The sequence below is a fragment of the Tigriopus californicus genome, chromosome 1 (assembly GCF_007210705.1).
Source record: "Tigriopus californicus strain San Diego chromosome 1, Tcal_SD_v2.1, whole genome shotgun sequence".
Classification (NCBI taxonomy): Eukaryota; Metazoa; Arthropoda; class Copepoda; order Harpacticoida; family Harpacticidae; genus Tigriopus; species Tigriopus californicus.
The window spans coordinates 16,114,145-16,137,733 of NC_081440.1; the positions used below are offsets into that span (position 1 = coordinate 16,114,145).

Below are 23,589 nucleotides of genomic sequence, written 5' to 3' on the forward strand. Positions count from 1 at the left end.
CTTTAACTTGCGCCTCTAGGGAGAAGTTTGTATGTCCACTCCTAGTCCCTCATTGCATAATATGAGTTGCTTACGAGAGGAAGTGGAGCACTCGCCCCCCATGGACGAGGCCGACTCGCCCTCGGGCCTACACATCATGAACCCAATCCGACCTCTCAATGGAATGCGCAGCAATACTCCTAAACCCAGCAATACCTCATTATTAGTCTCATCCGCATCACCCTCATTATCCACGTCCACCCTTGCCACGCGGGTCTAACTCAATCCTTTCCACCTTTTTCGTATTTTTCCCCCCAAATATGCCTTTGGGGCAATTCATCCCGCCCCCCAGACAACCCAAATTGTCGGTGGTTGCCATCGCTTACGGTAACGTGACCACCGCTTCGTCCTCGTTAATAATAGTATGGACAACATCTGTGATATCGTCAGCCCCGTTGTTGGTGTTCGTCATACGTGGGGTGAATATGTGCGAATCCATATCCATGTTGCTTAGCCGGGATCACTGAAGAAGCAATCCACATATCACCTGTGCCTCTGCGTGCAATAAAATTGACAAACCGGAACCTCGAGGCCCGTATGAAACCGGGGGTTTCATTAAGCTTGCCGTGATCGAGCCCTAACTTGTCCAATTACCAGGTGGGCCTTTTGGGTTTGTTCGATGACCTTCCGTTTATATGACACTTCATGTATATCCCATGCATCGTTTCGAGGGTGTGGCCTGCCTTCCCCCTGTCCAATCTTTCCGTGATTTCCCCACCTTCTAAATGACCTCTGACAGTCCTACTGAAACTGTTTCTAAGGCCCGCCTTGTGCTAGCCTGATACCCCTAAGATAGTCTCGATGACTTGGCCACACCCTCTTATTTATTTGGAGGATAAAAGAATAAAATCATGTCGTTATTCCATCCTGGAGAGTGGATTTTCTTTCTCTATGTCAATGACGGGATATCAAGTATTTAAGAATCTAGTGAGATATGCGATTGTAGATGATAGTAAAGAAAAGATTAAGGAGTGGGTGCTAGTATCCGAGGATTGAGCCTGGCCGCTTAGCGAGTCCAGCAATCACATCGTCTGACGTATCCGATGGGCAGTCTCAACCATTGGTTCTCCGCATTTAGTGTTTAAAAGTTACCTCTGGAAAAGGGCCGACGAGAAGAATCGAACCGGATACCTTTCTCATGCCTGGAAACATCGCGTGTTCTGCTTCTAATTACTACTATTTAGGTATTATCAATGGTAATATGAGCAATCCAAGGAGACAGGATGATGAACAATAGTAATTGGACAGAGAGAAAATAGGCACGGATTGTTGTTTTTTGGTAGCTTAGGTAAATCATGGTCAGCGGGAATGATGTTTGATACGTGTATTAAGATAGGAACACATCTTTCCATATGGACATGATTGTTCATTGAGGGGGCTGTGTGGTTCAGGTAAGTGTGTCGAATCACGAATTCATGACTTGGGAGATTAGTATATTGTGCGAGGGAGATTTCATATGGAATCGAACGATTGATCGCGAGGTAGGAGTGAATTGACCCACCAACTCTTGCAAATGGGGTTAGTCTGGAAGTCAGGTGAAAAAAATTTGTCCAAGGTCGACTTAAAAGCTGCCATAATGATCACCTCTTAAATATTCTGTACGGCTATTAGGAACTTCTCTTCAGCTCAGATTGTCCTAACTCTGAGGATATCGCCAAGGTAAAGCTGAGAAGATCACCGCCACTTTTGAAAACGTGTAGACATGGCAAAGAAGAATTAAACTAATTTCGAAAACCAAAATAAAAGAGAAAATAACGAGAAATCACCAGAGAAAGTCGAATGATTTATTGGAACTGTCGGGAATAAGGCAGCTTCCAGTGTCGAAATCGCATGGGTCTTCAAGCTAAAATCGTGGCCAATCAGCCTTATCGATTTGGCCTTCATAATCGATCCGAATCCACCGTTGGCTTGCCTCGTCACGATCCCGTTCCTTGGCAAAACCTCAAGTCCAGCTCGGCAAATTACATAACAGTGCAGCTCGAGGATTGCATCTTTGCCACTTGCTGGGGCTCCGAGCCCTTGGACACTTCCTGGGCGATCCGGACCACCTCGTCAAAATCCGGGAAGGCCATGGTCTTGAGCTTGGAGTGGACCTCGATGTTGTTGATGACCACTTCAAACGAAGAGCGTCGACCCACGGATCCTTCGACCTGCGCACCGGGAATCTCGGCCAGAATCTTCTGGGCCAATTCCCGATAACGCGGCCCATACCCTCAGGAGCCGCAGTATTCCACCCTGATCACAGGTGGAGTGGTCGTAGAGGACATGTTTGCCGATGCTGGAAAGGATAGTATTGGATATTAAATAGTCAGTCGGTGTGCCTGGATCTCGGACTAAGGCAATACTGCTAGACCAGAGACTTGACAGTTATCATCCATCGCCTTATCAGTTCTATTGGGATTCCGAATGAGTAATTAAGAGCTCACGCAAGCGTGAACGATAAGAACGGATTACAGTTCTCGCTCTTTGGGCCAAGGTGAGTAACATGGATCTCCTTCTCCTACTCTTATTCTTACTTTTTAACTTATTCATACCCTTTTTCCCTTTCCACCAGAACTCTCTTATGTGCCACTACGTGGTGTCGTTAGAGGTTGTGACAATAAGTCATAATTAATTAGGTTAAGCTCGTTGTAAAAATGCTATGGCGTTACTCATGACTTTCTCTACAGCCTAATTGGCCAATATTTTAGGAACAATGCCTTGCACGTCATATTTATACTTCTAAATATCTGCCCAAAGAAATGAACAAATATCTTTTCAATATTTCAAACGTAAAAAAGTGAAATGCAACGTAGCAAGAAAATCTTTGCAAAAAGACAAAAACGCTTCAATAACTCATATGAGATATCCACCAAAGCTGAATGTAAGAATGTAATTTTGCCTCGAAGTGATCTTTACTGATCGCCGAAGTTATCCAACGGTAGCTAAAACATTCACGTTGGAAAAGTAACCTGTGCATAAAGTCATGGAAAGGGGGATGTTGAGAAATTTGGTGTAGCATACTAACCAACAAGTGAACAACTATTTTCGCAACAAGGTCTTTCAGTCTGACCGTATTAAATTGAAGCGATGTTAACTAGGAGCCATTGCAAATAAAACGAGATTTTAAACATGAACGCCTTCAATGTCGCGAAGATCAAGGATCTTTATTAGCCCTAATCTGCTTGATCTAATCAGAATTCAGCACATCAAGATATCCTTAATCATTATAATATTCCGGGTTCCGGCATTTGTCGAAAAAAAGTACGAGCTGCTGTAATTCTGTTACTTGACATTTTGTTACTATGTACTTCCCTGAGGGGGGTGACACCAGTTGGTTGTCTCTGTTCGTCGAAATTGAAATGTGGTTTTCTAGATCGATATTTAGTGTTGGTTCGATTCAGCAGAGCAACAACTTGAATTCATATTACCGTTTGACACCCGATCCAGTCATCTTGAATTAAGATTTCGACCTTTTCGTGACAAAAAAGTTTTGTATCTTTTGACCTCTTGATGAATGATATTGTTCAGTAAAGAGAGGCTCAATTATAAGTTGATTTAACACGTAAATGAAAAGCAATGACTTTAACGATATTGATTCAGGTTGGACCTACCGTGAACATTTCCTTCGCGGAACTGAAATTACGTAGGTTCGGGTATTCATTCTCTTAATACCCGACAACCAATCATTAAGAGAAAGCAACAAGCAGTGGAAGTCGAGTACCAACATATTAACTTAATTGTCTGGGTTGTCGAGAGCGTGTTTCAACCAACTTATAGTTGATGATGCTCAAGAACATAATGAAGCTTGCGGAAACGTGTCAAGCTTGACCAAGCTTTGGGGACTCAGTTTCAACCTTTTGTTAGGTGAGGTTATTTACCTCACATCTATTAATTGTTGTCCGGTTGGCTCTCTTTCTGGATTCCACCCAACCCTTTCATCCAATCTGACGTTTATACTAGTTTGGGTATGTCAAACTATCCTCGGGCTTCCGTGCCTCAATTTCCATGGCATTAAAATATGCCGTTAATAAATTCTCTATGAATAGATGTGTGAGCACGAAAAGCATGCGAGAAACGAACTATGCACTGGTCATTCAATCAAAGTTTGATTCATGTCATGTACACTAGTAGAATTTAAATATAGATATACATGAAATCCGTCAAGAGTCAAAACGCCTCATTTCTTGAGGCCATGTCCGACAGCCGAGCTCTGGCATGCCTGATGCCCTTTGTTCCCCAACATGCCTGGGTGGCCTCCATCCCATACATCAAATGAAACGACCTACCATGTTTATTATGTAATGCGTAGTGAATGAAGTCAGGCAATTAATTGGCATATGACGTCATTCATTCGGCTTGGTCTCCACTCTAAATATCTGATCCTCAATCGGGTTATATACATAGACATGGTCCCTCTCCACATTAATTAGGTATTTCAAATTTCAGCTCAAGCTAAGGACTAGATCAAAAGTTCAAAAGTTATGCTCCTTTAAAATGCAGTGCATGAAGGCCCCCCCCCCCCATAAATGGTTTAGCTCTCTTCTGGGAATAAATTCGCGCACGAGAGCTGACTCATTCATTCGACTCGAGTCTTAGCTCTAATCTTACATCCACCTTCCAGTGGTTCATGACATAATACATGTACGTAGATCATGGTCGTGCTTAGTTTGTCCATTGAGAGTATGGTCAGGCTCCAGAAAACTCCGGAAGGAGGCATGGTTGAATAACAAGATGAATTGCGTGTGAACGGGTAGCCCCACTCAGCTTGGTCTGGTCTACAGGTTGGTCCTTCACCCCCACCCATGAGCCACGCCTACCTCAGCTGGTAACCGATATGGCCCTAAATGACAGATCTGGCTGCCGGGTGGCATGGCTCTATAGAGCTAATGATCGGCACAAGTGTCAGTCCATGGGTGGATTTTTTTTAGCAACCCTCCAGACACGGACTGGCTGAACAGGGTGAGCAAAGGGCTCAATTAGCCGTTTGGTTCGTTCGACCATCATTTTGGACCTTAGAAACACATCTGACCTAATAACGAACACAACTCAGATCGCCCCCGAGACACTGGCCAGAGAAGCAACGGGTTCCACGGCAAATATGGCAAACACCTAGAAGGACCAACGATAGGAAGGGAGGTAAATCGGACTTACTCTGGGAACACTGGTTGTGGTAGTATGTGTGTATTGACTCAAGGATCGTGATGGACTGCAACGATGGCAACGCGATGATCGGAACTCGAATCGAGGGCCCTAGGGCCAACAAGCGAGACGGGCGAGACAAACGGAGAGCAGAAGGAGTCAGTAAGAGAGGGTTTTCTTGTGCGTTTGTTTCTCGTTCCAATCACCCAACCTGGCCAAGGCCCAGCTCGGCTCAGGCATGCTGTACAAGGGGGGCGCTTTTTACATGTCTTTTTTCAATTGATTTAACTCATGGAAGTACTTCATGAAACAGCACCCAACTTGAGATAATTTTGCACCGACTATGCCCAACGGGTAAACCAGATGTTTGTAGGAAAAGGCCCGCTTTTTGTTTTAAATTTGTTGATAGTTTCGTTCGATTTGGAACCAGAACAGCCGGTATGCTCAATCACCTCCGAGGTATCGAATCTCAGCCTTTTTTATGGCAGTCACAGGTCGTCTGGCTCTTCCTGCTTGACATTTCCCGATCTGGCAAAAAAAATACAAATAAAAAATGAAAAAGGACATTTAATCTGGGCTACCCCCGTATCTTACAAACGAAATTTAAAGACTTTACTCTTTGTACTTCAAAAAAATTGCCCAGCTTTTGGAAATTGAGTCTCAGCATATTCTTAGTACTCAACCGTGACGATATTGATTTGCATACTTGGATGTGATCGGTCCCTTACTTGTAAGCAACTTTGGAACACCTAGCCTTTGGTCAGACTGGAGGCTCCGTCATTTTACCTTTTTCTTGCGTTGTCAGATCCATAATTTAATTCAGCAAACTGCAGGTTGACATCATGAAGCGTAAATATTTAAGCGTTTAAATTCGTAAGGATGCTATTGAATGGCCCGTCCTGTAGTTCAGTCGAAATTACAATGTGACGTAATGGTTAGTTGGCGGGAATCGAGGAAAAAATGTGCTCAATGTGAATGAAAGGTTGCCAAAACGGACAACTTGAAATGAATAGATTTAGATATAATGGAATTTTGGGAAAAAAATATTCAGAGACGAGGCGACGATGGTCAGCAATCATATCACAAGGGTTCTTTCTTGATATCTTGAGTTATCAAAGAATGGTGGGTGGGGTTCGAAGTCGAGGCAGAGGTGGAGGATGAGCCAGCAAGAGGCGGTGACTGCATGGTCAAGGGTTTTCCCAAGCCCGCATTTGAGCAGATTGATAATAAAGGATCCCTCTGGATGGCCTCAAGCACATCCGCCAATCCCACCTCAGTGGGTGGGCCACCTAATCTCTCGTAAGCGGCTTTATGGCCTTTCCGGATGAGACTCTCGCACAGAAACTTGCACGCCTAAAATAGAAAAGACTTGGTCATTGATATCTCCATACAGAAGAGGAAAAAAAAAACGATTTACTTACTCTGAGCATCAGCTTCTGAGTGGCTTGATAGAGGATTCGCGGGGCAATTTCTTCCTCCACCAAGTCAACACCCACTTCTCGGGCCTTGTCTTTGACAAAGGTCATGGCGGACACATCATCCTCGGGGAGCCATAGGCACGCCCTCTTGGTGGGGGGGTGGGAGTCTATCGCTTTCATTGGATCATCGATCACCCGGTTGCCATTCGAAGATTGAGCTGGACCATTGGCTGGTGCTTTAAGATTACTCGGATCTGGCGGGGAATCACCCATACCAATGACATCGATTAAATCATCGCTCACATTGATCTCGGAGTGCCACGATTCCGGGTGTCTTTTTAATGGCGTCGCATCCGGACATGTCACATTCGCCGGAGCTTGGGAAAGGGTAAGGGGCAAGTCCACCGATTGCTTCATTTGTGAATCGATTGCTAGTGAAGCATTAAAACGGTCATTTTTTTGGTTCTACGCGTATGTGCTATATCATTTGGAGAAGTTTTTCCTTACTGTTGTGAGGGACGTGGAATCCGTACCAACGAAGGATTTGAATGATCTGTCTGGTCGAGGTAGAAGCGGAGAAGAGCCCCAGGAGGGGAACATTGTCCAAAATTCGATAAAGCATTTTCGCTCGTTGCCACTGGAAAACGAGTCATGAAAAAGTGACACATTAAAATGATGATCGCTACCAAAGTCCTCACTGAAAGTTACGCTACCTCGGAGGCTTTTTGTCGGCCTTTGTTCCATGAGAGGTACTCTTTGACTGAGGCTGACGAATACGGGTGAAGGCATTTGTAAACGGAATTCTTGGCCAAAGGGGTAACCAGGGGCAGAAATCGTGCCAGGTACACTAAACAGCTCTCCAATGAAGGAAAATCAGAAGACTTTAACGAAAACGCCTTGTCACTGAAATGCGTCGGAAAAAAAGAAGTTTAAATGATTGCGTTATAACACGAGGGTCACTTTTTGGTGACATACCTTAAAAATTGGAGCCAATCTAAATATTTCCTGAGAGTAGGGCCGCCGGGTTTCCCAATCCGAGACTCCACCTCCAATTGGATCTCGCCTGGGGCGTAACCCAATACGCGTTTCCACGTCTCGAGGGAAACATTCGGGATGGTTCGTTCTAACTCTGACAAGGTGGGGGGCCTCGAAGGAAGAGGCATTTTGGCAGAAAGTGGCGAAGGTTCCGCCCTGGGGAGAGGAGGCAAGGCTGCACTTCTCTTTAATAAACTCGTGCCGGGTAAAACGGTCGATCCACCTGCTGAACCGGAGGAGGAGACAATGGCGCCAGACGAAGTGCCCGTTCTTCGGAGATGCGATGGGGCGAGCAAACTCACCCCATTGGTGGATCTTATTCCGTTGGAATTGGGCGCCGGCGAAGGACAGGGTGACACACGGGGCGAGGACCGATCGGGGGTGTTGCAAGCGGCTAACGGCTTCAGCAAAACCGAAGGCGAGGCTGGCGGGCCCGTGGTGTGGCCATTGTATTGGCTGGGTGAGGTGGGCATCTTGTGTTCGACTTCAATCTTGGTCAGGAGAGAGGTATCGGAGCGGTTAGCGGACAGGAGCTGTTTGGCAGGCAGTCGGGTGGCCGGTAAACTTGAGACCAAGCTACTTGCCACACCCGGCACTTTTTTCCGATGATTATCCGGTAAAAACGTGACGGGTAGGAATATAGTCTTGCCATCTTTGCCCGTACACCGGATAAAAGTGGTCTGAGCGTTTTTGGCAGCCCGATTTTTGGACTTGGACTTGCTGGACGGTTTAGACGCGGAACTGAGCACGTCGGCTTGAATTTGGCCCGCAGTTTCCTCTACCGCCGGTTGAGGTAAAATATCGCGCAAATCGCGACACTGACTATGCGCAATGACCCAACCTTCGGAGGTGGGCACCAGGTCAGGCTCGGGGCGAAGGGGCGTTACGGGTGGGTCCACGGCCGCCGCCGGGTTGTGCAACCACAGGTCCACATTGGTCTCGGCCCCCAAGGTCTGCAACCCGGTGTAAGACTTGTCCAGGCGAAGGTTGTGAATAATATCCACGGGTTTGTCTAAGGGATGCTTGAAATGAATCTGAATGCGGGCCGGAAATTCGCCCCAACCTCGACGGGTCAGATGAAAGGGAGGTTGGGTGGTCTCAATTAAGTCGTGGGGATGATAACTGGGATGGATCAGAAACCGCACTTTGGCCACCACATCCGAAATATCCGCCTGAGTTTGATCCCCCCGCACATAAATCATCCACTTGTGCGTGGCCATGTCCTCGCGTTGGTCGCACTGAATCCATTTGGACACGTTGCCCACAATGATCCGGCGCTTGATTTTCAGATGCGCCCCCCGGGGATCCATGACCACCGGATCGGCCGAGCGCGGTGGGACGTAGCCCGGCGGCGGAGCCAAACGCGGCTTTTTGGCCACGGGCGACAAACTAGCGGCCACGGGTTCGGGATGTAATTGGGTCAGACCGGGTTCCGTCTCGGGCGATGGTCGGATGGAGTCCGTCCGAGTCGGGGGTCGTTTGCCGCCAATCATGGGGCGGAGGGCGGGGTGGATGGCTACTACTTCGGGCGTGCCCATGGAAGGCTGAAAGGAGGACCCGTCATTATGAGGTGGGATTAGCCGGACCTAGCTCTGCCCGTGAACTCACCTTGGCCACGGAGGCGGCGTAAAAGTCATGGACGGCGCCAAACCGGACCAGATGGAGCGCCTTTTGCACGCCCAAAATCCGTTCGTCGATGCGTTCCAGTTCATCCTCCTTTTGAGCCAGGGCTCGGCCAAATTCACGCCGAACGATGGATTCGATTTTCTGCCCCACTTGCCGCTGAGCTACAAAACGAAAAGCCAGAGTCCAGCCGCATTACTAACCGCATCTTGGCACCGCCCCCACTGGACAGCCTGAAGCACGCGTGTCTACTTACCACTTTGCTCGAGTCGTTGAAGCGTTGGGCGATCCGTGCACAAAGCGGATCCAGACGGCTCCAGTCGCCCGGGGCGCTCGGCTCCGCCCACCGACCGCCCACTACTCATGGCGATCGGTGCGTCCAGTCGGCCAAGGTCGGGACTGACTTGGTTTTCACGCCCAGTCCACGGGTGAGTCAGTCAGCTTTGGGGGCTGGGCCAGCCTGGGCTCAATCAATACTTCTTGTGCAGTGCTACCGGCTGGCGGGCAGGCGGGTAGGCGGGCAAGGGCGTGGCTGGACCCTAGGCACCGTTAGCATTCAAGTCATAGAATGCCAAAGATTCATTCCGTCTTCTGGACTAGTCAAAATGATCTGGGGTGCCCAAGCCGGATGCGGCCATCAGGGGTGCTTGATGGCGTTGAAAGCGGTTCGCGTGCCCACCCCGATCCCGACGATGCCTCCCAATATTTCGTGGCCGGTGGCGGGTTGATCGGAAAGTTGCTGTGAAGGCTTCAATGATTCAATCTTCAATATCAACAACATGCTCGTCCACAGCTGACGCTTTCGGCCAGGTTGACCAAATTTGCATTATGGAGCGAGTTTGGAACCGGTGGGACCATGCTCCACACCCTTAATATCCGGTGAGCTAGAGGCCACAGGGGACCATTTTATAGATCGGGGGTCATTGTTAGTGTTTTTTCTACTGATTCACATCAGCCACGACTAGCCGTTGTCAATTTTCAAGGCGACTGACCGGCCTCGAGTCACCCTAGATCTGGGGGCATCGGGGGGACGTGGGCCTGCGTATGGCCCTGGCCGGCTGACCGGAATGTAGATCAAACACGCCCCCCGTTGAGCCGGCGCCCAACCATTTGGTGGGGTGGGGCTGAAATCCATCGTGAAGCAGACCCATCGGAGTGCCATGGCACCCAAGCACGAGGATGGAACATGTGTTATTTCATTTTGCCGAGCGACACATTGACTTAATCTACAAAGAAATATATCTTCCAAAGTGCCGTCACTATTTATTCGATTTAAATTGACATGACTAAAAGATGACATTGCCAATTCTTACTTCTTGGCCAATTCTGATGCTGATCGATACCGTGATACTGAACCAGAATCTAAGTAATGTATCATCTTTTGTGGACCAAGTGTTTTAAGAATCCGGTATCTTAAAGTTCCAAATGATTTTATTGTGAGAACCGTGCAAAATTATTGGGGTATAACAATCATATTCTGTCAAAGGCTCAAAAAAATCACAGGAATGAGATTCAACTCAAAATTCATGATGATGATGATGATGATGATGCTTTATTTAGGGTCTCGTGAATATTAGATGAATAATAAAAGAAAACATTGACGAAAAATGGTTAAGGAATATAAAAGATTTGGGCATCCTAGGTTCTTCCCATAAACCGAATGGTTTGTTTTCATGGGGAGGCCTTGACTAGATTGATGCCAATTTGCAATCCTCCGCTTTGATCCAAGAAAGGTGTCCGGTTCAGAGAGCTCGCTCAGTCAACCCCGTGACCTTTCCCAAAATACCAAAAAAAAAAACACAACAACAAAATGCCTGGCTTATTCGGATGCCCGACATGAGTAACAATTGGGAACCGTACAGCCAGTTGAGTACGAGACAGTGATCATTTTAGTGCAGTGACATATCCGATCCATCGTTTGCTTGTAATGGGTAAGTTTTCCAATTTTATCTTGTTATCAGCAATGAGTTGATTCCAAGTCTTTGGGAGAGCGTATATGGGAAGCAGTTGGTATCAAGTCAACCGCGCTAATGGTAAGTTAAAACGAATAATGCCCCCCTCATTTCCTTAAATTCATGCGAGTCTATCATTTGTGGAATGTATCCAAGATAGCAATTGGACATGAATTTCAGATGGTTTGCTTATACTTAATCTTTTACTTTTAATATCATCCAATGTCTAAAAAATTGATTGGTGTGAGAGCACGATTTTGCTCCTACCATCCATCTCAAAACCCGTTTTTGAAGGACGCTTGAACTTTTGATGGCCGAACTTTCCCCAAAGAATTCAATACCATACTCAAGCCGACTTTTGACTAGGGCGTTGTACAAAGTATATCTGAGTTTTGTTGGAATTGCTTGCTTCGCCATGAAAAGAGTGAACATGGCTTTTCTGACGGAGTTGCTGACTAGAGGAATGTGCTCCTTCCAGTTTAAGTGGTCGTCAAAAATTAACCTGTTTGAATCCGAAAAGAAGCGAAATAGTTTTTTTTGGTCCAAAGTAGAACCCACATACACTATAGTCTTAGGTAGAACCTATCATTCAGCTCTCTGTGAGGTGACGGAAAAGCCGTTGATGTGAAATCTGGCCATTGCCATTACCATCTGGCAGCCCTGTTCCCATGTGTGTTTTTCCTTCACTTCATCTTTCCCTTCGGGCCAAGGAGGTTCTGCTTTTAATGGTAGAGCAAAAGAAAATATTAATTAATAATAAATTAATTAATTAATAAACAGATTAATCTTCAACAGAGCAGGGAGTAACAAATGATGATAATGGCTAAAAAGTAGCGACCGTATTTGAAATGGATGAAATTTGGACCATATTTTTATCTTCAGGCAATGTAAAAATAAAAGGAAACCTCATGACAGAAAGAGTTGGCAGACTCCTACAAACCATATTGTAAATTATTAATCACAAACCATTGTCTACTGTGCAAACAGTAACAGATCATTTTCCGAGAAGAAAATTGTCCATGTTTCCAGCCTCTCCATAGCCAATCCATAACCAATGGATTTGCTTGCGCACTACCAGTTTGCTGGTTGATCTTACAAAGTGTATTGACTTTCTTATATTCTAATCTATAGGGCTAGGAACCATAGTTTAATGGTAGAGCATCCGCTTACCATTTTGCTACCCCTGGTCACGGACTTCTAGAGATGTGGACTGCGAACGGAAAGCAAAATTTTGCATCTCCTAAATTGTGCATCTTCTTCCAAACAGGCACTTCATACGACCACCAGATCTTGTAGAATAGATGAACTTGGCCAAATTTGATCCCAAACCTATGCTAAGGGAACTCAGGTGACATGGTCAAAGTTATGTAGCTTTATAACATATGCTTTTGACAACATAACTTTGAAACGATCCACTTTACAAGTTAATGATATAAAAAATGACCTACCTCTAATTGAGTTCTTTTTTACGATTTACGTTTCTTATTTTATTATTTTAATTCTAAAAGTGGCTCAGAGTTGCTTGACCAGGGGTAAGCCGATTTGGTGGGAAGCTTGTTCACAGTCCTTATTTCTAGAAGTCCGTGCCTTGGTTCAATTTCAGTCCAGCTGAGTCCAAGCTTCTTTGTAGCTTATGAATTACAGCATGAGTTGCTTCATTAGCAACCTCAATGAGCAAGCAAACCCATGGTTATTCCATATAGTGACATAATAACAAATGGTGGATACTTTCATATAGCAATTATATTTCTTTTACACACATCACACATCATCAGACAGCAAGGCAAGCAAGACAGAGAGAGCTGCCAACTGACTTCCCTAACATAAACAAAGACATACAAACAAGAAATAAATAAATAAACAAAAAAGGTATAGTCAATGTAAGGTGTGGGATTGAAAGCACTCAATGAAGGAATAATGGCATTTGCCACCAAAATATCTTTGCCTTTGAGAATGTCTCATGCTCCTTTCTTTTGAGCATTTCCTGGATAAAAAACTTTCATGGGTATAATCATGACTCTCGTTAATTTAAAGGCAGCCTAAGACCTCTGTGCTAACATAAGTTGAAATCGGCTTTGCTATTATTGCCGATAGTGATGCTTGGAGCCTCAAACTCGCACTTAAGGCACAAACATTTACAAAAATGTGCTTTGCTTGGATCTGGGACCCATGTAAACTCATAGCGTCTTGACAACTTCGAAAATTCCATTTTGCTTTTGCCCATTTTTTTAGCAAAGTATGTTAGGTGAAAAAGCACCTCAATTTTGTTTGATAAATGATCATTACATAAAAGAAGCAGCAATCCCTTGTGAAATCCAGCAAAGAGGCATTTTTTTCATTCAGAAAATCATCAAATTTACATTACATAAGGGATCTGATGACATGAAATTTATTTACTGGTCGGAACAGTTTTTCCTTCTGGCTTAGAGTATGACGCAAATAAGATTCTAATTGCGATTGATTCTGCATCTGCCACCAAAATTTCATATCATAGTAACACTTTTGGACAAAATTATTGACTGGAATATCTGAAACTTTGTCCTTGAAAATGATGATATCCGTTCAGTTTGAATTTCCCGCCTCATCCGCCTTTTTACTTTGACAGGGAATACCATAGATAACTCCATGAATAGATCGATCTAGGGCGCTGCAATTGCATGTTTTTGTTTCAGCTGTCGCTGGGTGTCAAAAAGTTCCAATTGTAGTCAAAATTCCTAGGGCAACTATCGGTACAAATCTGAATCGTTGATGGTGCGTGCAAATTCTGAGCTGAAACTCCTAATACAACCCCTTGCCGAGCAATTGCTTTCCTCTAGCACCTTCAAAAAACAGCTTAGAGAAAGCTGTCTGACCACAATTTTAACACTGAAACGTTGAAGGGGCTATGACGGGCTCCAATTGCAATTTTCATCCATGTGGTGGAAACACTTAACTGAAACCCAAGGAACAGGCCTGGGTTCAGGCTGACCTCAAGAGTGTTGGAGTTATCTCGATTACATAAGGTGTAATCACGTTGCCCACATTGAAGCAAATTGTTGGGAGATTGAAACGAAATTCTGAATGCCTCATCATTGCGTTGCAATTTCAGATAATTTTGCTACACTTTTGAGATGCGTAGCTAAACAAGGGCAATTAATAGAATGTGTGATTTGCTCTGCTAATGTCCCAATCTTTTGAACATGTTACATGTGTTATGCCCAAAAGCATGTTTTTATTATCCTACCGCTCTTTCTACATGCATATTTGTAAGAATCACAAGAAATTAAAAGAAAACAAGACTAACAAACGATTCATGGAATGATTAACTTGCCTAAAAGGAGCTTTCACGAAGTGTGATTGTCACTTGCCACCCAGCGTCAGCTGACCTGAAATCATGCTCATCCAGTACAACTCCTGTGGTGCTTGAGCATTCTAGTTATTTGGTTTTCTAAGGGGATTACTTACTCCTTTGAGTTCGCTTGGCCCGCTGCATTCAACCATTGACAGAATTTGTTTACATTTTGATTACATATTGTGACGTAAGCCCGCTCAACCCTAATTGATTAGGAACGGAGTTGAAGGTTAAAAATTCAACAGCAATGGTGCGCTGATCTCACTATCTTACACTTCTAAATACAGGCCACTAACTTTAACAAATAATTTTTGGTTGAACAACTTAATATCAATCCATTGTAACACCATACATGCACCACCAGTTGTTATGCAACACCTTTCAAATCCTGTAAGGCCTTTCAAATCCGGCAAAAGTAAAATTGCTCTTGCTATGTAAAGTTACCTTTTCCCCTTAAGTTGCACTAAAAAAAGTAAGGAAAAGTTTGGCAAAAGTGAGTGATGGTCTCAAATATAGTTGTACAAAAATAGCACTATTTTGTAAAAAAATGATAATTGCAAAAGCATTGACCATTTATCAGTCATACAATTTTGTATTGCTTGTTTTGTTTGTTACAAAGTCTGATCTCTCTTGCTTGGCCTGCCATCTGATTTTGGGTGTCCCAATTGATGGATATTCCCACTTTGTTGTCGCAGCCAACATTAATTATTACCTCCCCCTCAGGAATGAGCACAGGTTTGGACATTTAAGGCGTTAAACCAGCAACTCATGGTGTAATTTTAAATACCAAAGAGAAGCTTGGACTTGGTTAGCCTGGGATTCGAAAGGATTGGAAAGCAGATGCTCTACAAATACCATACCCTAGCAAGCCTATCAGTCATACAGTACACAGCTTTGTTATAATTTTTCTGTCATAATTATACTGATTTTTACTCATAGTGGATATGAAACGTCTCTCCAAATAGTTGGTGGCTTATTTGCTGTGTCACGGTACTTGAGTTTTCAATTGTACATTTATTGCTCTTGATAAAGTTTGGCATCCTAGAGAGTACGCATTCTCTAGTTTCTTTGTTTGTTTGTCCACACCATAGGTAACTTCATATATAGATCAATCAAAGGCGCTGCGATTGTTTGTTTTTGTCTCAGCTGTTGCTGGTGGGCAAAATATTTCATTTGCAGTCAAGCTACTTAGGACAACTATGGAACAAATTTGAATCGTTGACGGCTTGTCCAAATTCAGAGTAGAAACCACTAATATGACTCCTTGTCAAGCAATTACTCTCATCTAGCGCGCTTCATAACACAGGTTTGAGTAAGTTGTCTGACCACATTTTTAAGACCAAATTTTTGAAGGGGTTAGAATGGGGCTCAAGATAAAGCTTTCATCCATGTGGTAGAAACACTTAACTGAAAGGAAAGGAACAAGCCTGGGTTGAGGCTGACCTCCAGAGGTGTCGGAATGACCTTGATTACCTAAAGGTGCAATCATGTCACCCACATTCAAGTACATTCTTGGGAGATTGAAGCAAAATTCTGAATGCCTCATCACTGCGTTGCAATTTCGGATACATTTTGTTACACTTTCGACATGCATTGCCAAACAAGGGCAATCAATAGAGTACGTGATTTGCTCTACTAATATCCAAATCTTTTTTGGACATGTTACGTGTATTATGCCCAAAAAACATGTTTTTATTATTCTGCCGCTCTTTCTTCCTGTATATTTGTAAGATTCAAAAGAAATTAAGATTAAAGAGGAAAAACAAATGTTCCATGAGAATAATTCTACTTGCCTGAAGCGAGATTTCACGAAATATCTTTGTCCCTTTTCCACTATCGTCAGCTGACCTGAAAACATGCTCATGCGGTACATCTCCTGTTGAGTTTAAGCATTCTAGTTATGGTTTTCTATGGTCCGCACCTAGATGAAGCAGAGGGCGTTTTCTCCGCTCGATGAAAATGACTATTTGATAAGTAGTTTGTAGAAAACTCCTCCCTGATTGTTGTCGCAACTTCTTACCGGAAATCTTGTCTCATTTGTTCAATTTGCAGAGTTTCGTTCAATTTCAAAGAATAGCAATGGTTGATTAAGGTCACAATGTAAATATTTATTTTTGCTGAGGTGTCAGCCACATTTTACTAAATCAAAATAAATTGGTTCAAAATTCACTAGCTTCAGTCTGTGGCGATAGATAATACTCAGACTTAGTATACAGCTGATTGAGCATTACCAAAAACTATCGAATGATTTTGGACATTTTATTTTATTTTTATTTTTTTTCGAATCTTGATCTTATTAATCTTCGCTCATGTGGTCAAAGCCCTTGACGGAAAATTTGCGCTTTGTTTCATGGACCCTAATTCCATTGGATGTTTTGTAAAATAATATTTTGAGATTTAATCAATACGCGGCTGGCTGGCCGATAATGGGAGAACAAAAGATTAGAAATTGGCTTCAGTTTTATGTCACGGTCACGTTGGGGCTGTGCTTATCGTTTGGCAAGTCGAGTTCACATGGAAGAAATGACGAGCCATAAGATGGAGCATAGTAGATGTGAGCATGCGAGTTGCATTTCAAATCAGCAACACTGATCTGTCCTTAGGAAGTCCCTGCTCGGAAACCTGACACACAGATCTGGAAAGGTGAGTTATCTACGCTAGAGCCTGGGCCTCTCGTCCTCTCGTCCTCGCGTCCCGTGACTGATAGCCCTCCGACGAGTGAGACTGGGACCTCAATCCCGCGGGGCGTCTCACCAGTGGTAGGGGACCACCCCGTGGCGTTAGCGGCGTTGGCGTGACCCCAATTTCCGCCGTCATCCTGTCATCATGGACGTCGACACGGTTCTGACTGATTTTGAAGGCAGCCAACCCGACGAGTTGATCACCTTCTTCTCGACGCTGGCCAACAATGTGGAGATGCAGAACGCGCTCTTCAGCGCGGTCAATGACGAGCGCATCCTCGAGAGTGGCCAGAGTCAGCTCTTGACCCGTCTGTTGACGCTCCTGCTAGCTTGGCACCGAACCAGCGGCAGTCCAGGCGCACCCGTTGAGAAGCATGCGCCAGTATGTTGGCAATATGTGCCTCCTTTGGTGGCGCTCTATTTGATAGCGCGTCAGTCGGTGAGCCTGCGGGCGCAGGCTGGGCGTACCATCGAAGCTAGCCTACTCACTCTGTATCATGCGGAACTCATTGACCGGGCTGGTGAGCCCACCACATCCAACGTTCAAATTGGTTCCTTAGCCCAAAGTTCCTTGTACCATGATGGCGCTCGCGTGGAGCATGCGTCCGAAAACCTGCCTGCCGGTGTGCCCGGCGGTTTGACCTTTAAACTGCCCATCCATCCCGCCCTAGGGAGCCGAGTCACGGCCCTGAGTCGTTGGCTCTTAATCGAAGGACTGTATCGGGTGTTCAATGGAGTGTTGGCCGATCTGTCCAAGGTGGGGGTGGAACAGTTTGCCCGTAACACGTTGCGGTTACTGCAACGGGGCGGTGGCAATCCAGTTGCCGCGGCCAAAGACAAAGGCGTGGTGCGAGTAATTCTGAACGGACCCGTTTTGCAAGAAATGTTGTACGGCGCCTACTTCTGCATTTACAATGGCTTTCAAACCCTCGGTACTCAAATGGTCGAGGCCATTCGCCAACGGGGCTGCGCCATGGCCTCGCCCGAGCTTCTTCTCACTGTCAACGCCATCCGGACGCTCGTCTTAACCTCGGGTCCGAGTCAATTGCCTTCGGCTACTTCCATAACGACCCCGAGTCAGATCGCCAAAAATATGATCACCAACGCTTCATTCCGAGCCAAGAAAATGGGCGACGATATCCCCAAAGTTGAAGGCGACCCGGTTCATCCGCCGGATCCGCATACTGACATGGCCCACAAACTAGCCAACATGACTTCGATCACCGAGGAGCTCACCGAAGAGGTCATCGAGAAGAAGATCAGTGGCCAGCCCGCCCCCGTAACGGGTGAAGCAGCGAAGACTCCCAAGGACAAGATTAAGGCTAAGCTGTCAAATATCAACACGGGCATTCTGAACCTGAAACGTCTATCAGAGAGCGATCGTGACTCCGACCACCGATCAAGCAAGCAGCTGGGCATGGAATTGAAGAAGATGGACAAGCAAAAGGGTGGATCTTCGCTCTCCGGATCGACCGGGGCTGGCTCGGCAGCGGGTGGTATGCCCTCCGATGCGGCGAGCGAGACCAGTTCCAACGCGGGAATGAGTAAGAAAGAGAAGAAATCGGCCAAAGAGAAAAACGCGCCCAAATCCTCCGTGGAGCGATCCTCGGGCAACAACTCGGAAATCGATTCCATCGAGCAGATTGAGGCCCTTATCCAAAAGGGACGCGTACCAGCCGAAACTGTCACTATTCATAGTCCTGAGAGTGGGACTACCATATTTTAGTCAGATGATATCATAATGGCTAGCTTCCGCCATCATGTACTACACTTCACCGACCCCCGTTGTTACATCATTCATTCATTATTCATAGTCGTTGTCTTGTCATTTGGGCTTTATAGTTTTACCGCTAACTATCATCGATATCAATGCATCCAACAATCACGAGTCCAATAAATTAGCGCTCATGGTCCCCCACCCACCAACCTTCTTCATGTGATGGCCATGGTGAGCGCTCAGGGATGCCACTCGGGTTTCTTCCGTTTTCGCGGATTTAAAGCCGAGTGGATTTGGGCGTCCGCCGGGGTGGCCGGGCTAACCGTAGCTAGGAGGAGAGCCGCATTCGAATCTTGCGACATGGGTTGTTGCAAGGCATCTTCGGCCTCCACGGAGCGCTGAGCACCGTGGGATCCCAGACTGGCGTTTTGTTCCAAGGATTGAAGCATCTGCAAGCCGGTCTCCATTTGAGACGTGGCGTGATCCATGGCCAGATCACCTTCCTCGCTGGACGGGAAATGAATCTCGGGCACGTCTCCGGCCCCTATCGTGAAACTGGGGGTGGCTAACCCGCTGACCTGGGTCTCGTCCAAGGGACTCGAGACGATCGAGCTGGGGTCTGACAAAGGGTGGGTCTTGAGGTGAATTCGTCGTTGAATCTCGGGCCCAATGGAAGTGATATAAGGTCGCAAGGCCAAAACCGACTGACCCAAGCAGTCCTGGAACACTCGCTCGATAGCGTGCGTGAAGCCCCGATGAGCCGGGCCGTACAGAGCGCGATCCTCGCTTTCCTTTTGCAATTTGGCCGCTAAATTAGCCAGGCAATGAACCGTGGCGTCCACCAAGATGTCCAACGCGCGTCGTTCAGCCGCCTCGAAACCGGCAAATTGGCACAGGGCGCCCACACCCTGTCGCAATAGGGTGTGAGCTGAGCGGCGAGATAATTGAGGCGGTAGGACGATGGGCCAGGAGGGCGGGGTTTCTAGCAATTCACCCGACCGATTGAATTGCTCGATATCCGACAGCGGCAAGGACGGGGTGGGTGTCACGCAGGCCGCAGGCGGGGCCGGACTATAGATCTTGGGTCCTTCGAGCCAAAGGGGGCGGGGTAGTCGTCGTAAGGCCTCGATCTCAGCGGGACTTAATCCCACGGGCGATGGTGCGGCATCGGGGATGTCGCCCCAAAGCTGCTGAACCGCGCTGACCGAGCTCATTTGGGCAGGGGTTTGTCTTTCAGTGGCGGACTCAACCCCTGACCGAGTGAACCGAGTGAACCCCCGGTTTAGTCACGGTGTAGGCCCAAGTATTTGCCACCCGCCTTCACTCTCTCGATTGAAAACTACTGGAATGCGCGACCCGGGGCCTCCTGCCCTCGGATGGCCTTTTTTATCCGGATGTCCTTCGTCAGTAGTAGAGTGTGACAGTGTTGTTATTGAGCCGAGCCAGCCCACCCGCGCGCCCGCCCGCCCGCCCGCCGGGCAAGCCAATGGAAGTAGCTCTGTGGCTCTGCTAGTGTGTATCACAGGGATGACACATCATACTCGGTCGAGCCATCATACTCGGCTTAAGAGAAAATGTGGCCACACTTCATAGGACATTGACGTGCCATGCATGGCTTCAATGTTTTTATTCACATGAATGTGACATTAATTTGAGCAATACATCTGTGACAAACGAACTCAAGAAAGTATTTCCTGATATCAATGTCGTAATGTCAAATCATTATTTGGGCAAAAATAGAGGCAAGATCATTTATATGCTCATTAGTGTCAATCTAAAATGAATTAGAAACTCTATTCATTTTGTCTTTGGCAATTCAAAAGGGAGTTTTAATTGTTTGTCGGATATTGCATCAAAATGTCAATGAGCTCGCCAATTGACATTTTGATCTTCGTTTTTGGACAATAACGGTAATATGATTATTGTTTATTGTACAAACCACTCTTGGACTTGGACACCTTGTGGTGTATAATTAGAGTATGGGTTATTACGGATACCAAATGATTACAAAAACAAAAAGGAAAGTGGTGATAAAAGCACAGTCAAAATTGAAGCAAAGGGCGGGTAATAAGGGACATTTTCTGTAAAGTTGTGGTTTCACTAGGGGATTGGGGTAACGAATGGCGTTTCAATGCCCGTTTAAAGTTCTCTACTTTCCGCATATTTCTCACATCTTGGGGTAGCTTATTCCACAGGGTTGCCCCTCTCACCAAGAAGGAGTTCTGACGGGATTGAAGCCTGCAATAGGGAATCATTAAATCACCATTTGCAGAGCTCCGAGTTGGGCGTTCAGTGAAATTTCTTACGAAAATGAATGGCTCCTGTCCCTTGGGAAGGCAGAGATCGGTGATTCCATGGATGATTTTATGATTTTATCCACCAAGATGACATCAGATCTATCTCTTCTCACTCTTAGTGGTTCTAGGCCTAATTTTGCTAGTCGCTCTGGGTAGGTCAGGCTATTCAGTGAAGGGATCATTCTTGTGAACCGTCGCTGCACTGATTCCAACAATGTGATGTCTTTAACGAGGCGGGGCGACCATACCTATGAGGCATATTCGAGAATTGGTCTAACGTAGGTTATGAATAACTTTGTTAGTATTGCTGGATCCTTCGTTTGAAAGTGTCGCTTTAGAAATCGTAAAACTTGATTCGCCTTTCCAGCTATTGATGCGCAATGCTTGCTGAACTTTAATTCAGGAACCACTATCATTCCGAGGTCCCTTTCGGATTCCACCCCGTCGAGAGAATGGCCTTTGAGTTGATACGATGAACCAGTATCACCACGCCCAAATCTGAGAGTCTTACTCTTTTTTTAATATTAAATTCCATCCCACTTAAACCGATCCAATCAGCGATGGAATCCAGTCCACACAGTAGTCTCCTATGGTCAAATGGGTCGGAAATTTCGCAAAAGATCTTCGTGTCGTCTGCAAATTTTATGAGGTGCACTGGATCTTCAACCTGAAGATCAGAAATGAAGATGAGGAACAGTGTTGGGCCGAGGACACTTCCTTGAGGGACGCCTGAGGAAACACTTTTCCACGCTGAGCAGGAACCAATTATTACGACTCTTTGCTTTCTATTGCTCAGCCAAGCAAGGATCCATTTGGCTAGATTTCCACCAACGCCAACCCGAGACAATTTATTCACAAGGAAGGTATGTGGGACCGTATCTAAGGCCTTGGCCAGGTCCAGGTACACTGTGTCGACTGTTCCTCCCTTGTCAAGCACTCTAGTGACGTAATCAATATGTTATATTAGTCCAGTGACACACGATCGTCTTGCTCGAAAGCCGTGTTGGTCTCTCAACAAGCCTTCATCTTTCCCCACCTCTGTCATAATAGCCGTCTGCAGGAGGCCCTCCATCACCTTGCATATGGATGAGGTTAGGGAGATTGGCCGATAGTTCGATCTGTTTAGTTTATCACCCCCTTTGAATATTGAGGTAACATTTCCTAAGCGCCAATCTTGGGGGACTGTTTCTTCAAACATTGACTGATTGAAGATGATCGACATTGGCCATGCGACGGAAAGGCCCAGTTTTTTAGGAATCGATGAGTCTTGAAAGTTTGGACAATCTAGATTTTTTCTTGATGAGCACCTCCAACGGCTTGGTCATCCACACTGGGAGGCATCGTCTTCTCTGTGCTCGCTTGGGCACGTTGTTGGAAATTTGTGCGAAGAAGGACGTCCTTAAAGAAATTCCATCCAATTTCCACACCACAACTATTTAGCTCGGCTGTCCAATCAATGGACAAAAGATCACGGGCCATTGCGGGAATATTGGCTTTTGTTAAATCGAGGGTCTTGCCCCTAGTTTCGCCTTTTAGGTGGTAGTTGGATGAAACCGCCTCAACTTGTAGTGCGTAATGATCGCTGAATTGAAGGTCTCTTCGAACTTGCACTTGACGGACCGACATGGGGTCATCAACCAATACAAGGTCCAGAATGTTGCCACCTACATGTGTGGCGTCTGTCACCACTTGGGTAAGGTATTCACCACGTAGAGATTCTAGGAAATTTGACTAGGAGGGGCCATTTGAGTATCCACTGTTCCACTCAATTTGAGGATAGTTGAAATCGCCGATAATAATTGCTCCCTGGGGGATTGTGGATAAAAATTGATTCAACCCATCACGGTAACTGATTGAGCAATTTGGTGAGAGATAGACACTTTGTGTTTTACTCTTGGTGACAATGGCCTTGTTTCTCAGCCTTGTTCCTCCCTCCAGATGCATCTCTTTTAAAGTTTAAAGTTTATAACTCTTGAGGTCCATGCTGCTAATGTGTAAATGTGTAAATAAGAGCATAAACGAAAGGTAAAATTGATTCTTTTTCTCTCTTGCAAATCTTATGACAAAGTAATTCACAATTGAACAACTTTCAAAATCTGCCACTTTCAAGTTCCATTGAAGACGTTTATTCAAGTCCCGTTTAATATAACCAGCCTTCAAACCTATTGTTATTAAACATAAACAGGAATTGTCCTTTGAGGAGAGTTTGCTTCACATTCTGAATCCAACTTTATCTTTATCTCAATCTACGCACTTGAGTTCCCGACATTTTGGCTCTTTATAAGGACTTTGCTCGGGGCTCTGCCATTCTTGACATCGCTTCGATGTATGGTAGATCTTTTCAGATGGAACACATAACACCAGCGAACCTCGAG

The 23,589-nt window shown here is 45.6% G+C and overlaps 5 protein-coding genes across 7 annotated transcripts in view; 2 read left to right on the forward strand and 3 right to left on the reverse strand.

Annotated features, from left to right (window-relative positions):
• The window catches only part of LOC131879106 (irregular chiasm C-roughest protein-like), a 31,845-nt gene extending 30,936 nt beyond the window's left edge, over positions 1-909 (forward strand). For all 3 annotated transcript variants that reach the window (XM_059225329.1, XM_059225321.1, XM_059225337.1), the window contains exon 13: positions 20-909. In XM_059225329.1, coding sequence (XP_059081312.1) covers positions 20-259 — 240 coding nt within the window. In that variant the 3' untranslated portion in view covers positions 260-909. The remainder of the gene's footprint in view (positions 1-19) is intronic.
• Positions 910-1,809: 900 nt separating this feature from the next.
• On the reverse strand, positions 1,810-5,357 carry LOC131886959 (migration and invasion enhancer 1-like). Its single transcript, XM_059235440.1, has 2 exons — positions 5,173-5,357; positions 1,810-2,317 (listed from the first exon to the last, which is right to left on the reverse strand). Exon 2 carries the CDS (start codon positions 2,304-2,306, stop codon positions 2,001-2,003), a length of 306 nt encoding a protein of 101 aa, XP_059091423.1. The 5' UTR covers positions 2,307-2,317; positions 5,173-5,357; the 3' UTR covers positions 1,810-2,000.
• A 775-nt stretch (positions 5,358-6,132) lies between these two features.
• Positions 6,133-10,079, reverse strand: LOC131886917 (YEATS domain-containing protein 2-like). Its single transcript, XM_059235379.1, has 7 exons — positions 9,493-10,079; positions 9,222-9,400; positions 7,554-9,157; positions 7,292-7,481; positions 7,086-7,215; positions 6,582-7,009; positions 6,133-6,513 (listed from the first exon to the last, which is right to left on the reverse strand). Exons 1-7 carry the CDS (start codon positions 9,599-9,601, stop codon positions 6,241-6,243), a joined length of 2,913 nt encoding a protein of 970 aa, XP_059091362.1. The 5' UTR covers positions 9,602-10,079; the 3' UTR covers positions 6,133-6,240.
• Positions 10,080-17,116: 7,037 nt separating this feature from the next.
• On the forward strand, positions 17,117-19,118 carry LOC131886936 (uncharacterized). The gene has a single exon (XM_059235403.1). It carries the CDS (start codon positions 17,346-17,348, stop codon positions 18,924-18,926), a length of 1,581 nt encoding a protein of 526 aa, XP_059091386.1. The 5' UTR covers positions 17,117-17,345; the 3' UTR covers positions 18,927-19,118.
• LOC131886950 (uncharacterized) lies at positions 19,018-20,376 on the reverse strand. Its single transcript, XM_059235428.1, has one exon. It carries the CDS (start codon positions 20,129-20,131, stop codon positions 19,157-19,159), a length of 975 nt encoding a protein of 324 aa, XP_059091411.1. The 5' UTR covers positions 20,132-20,376; the 3' UTR covers positions 19,018-19,156.
• Between the last annotated feature and the right edge of the window lie 3,213 nt (positions 20,377-23,589).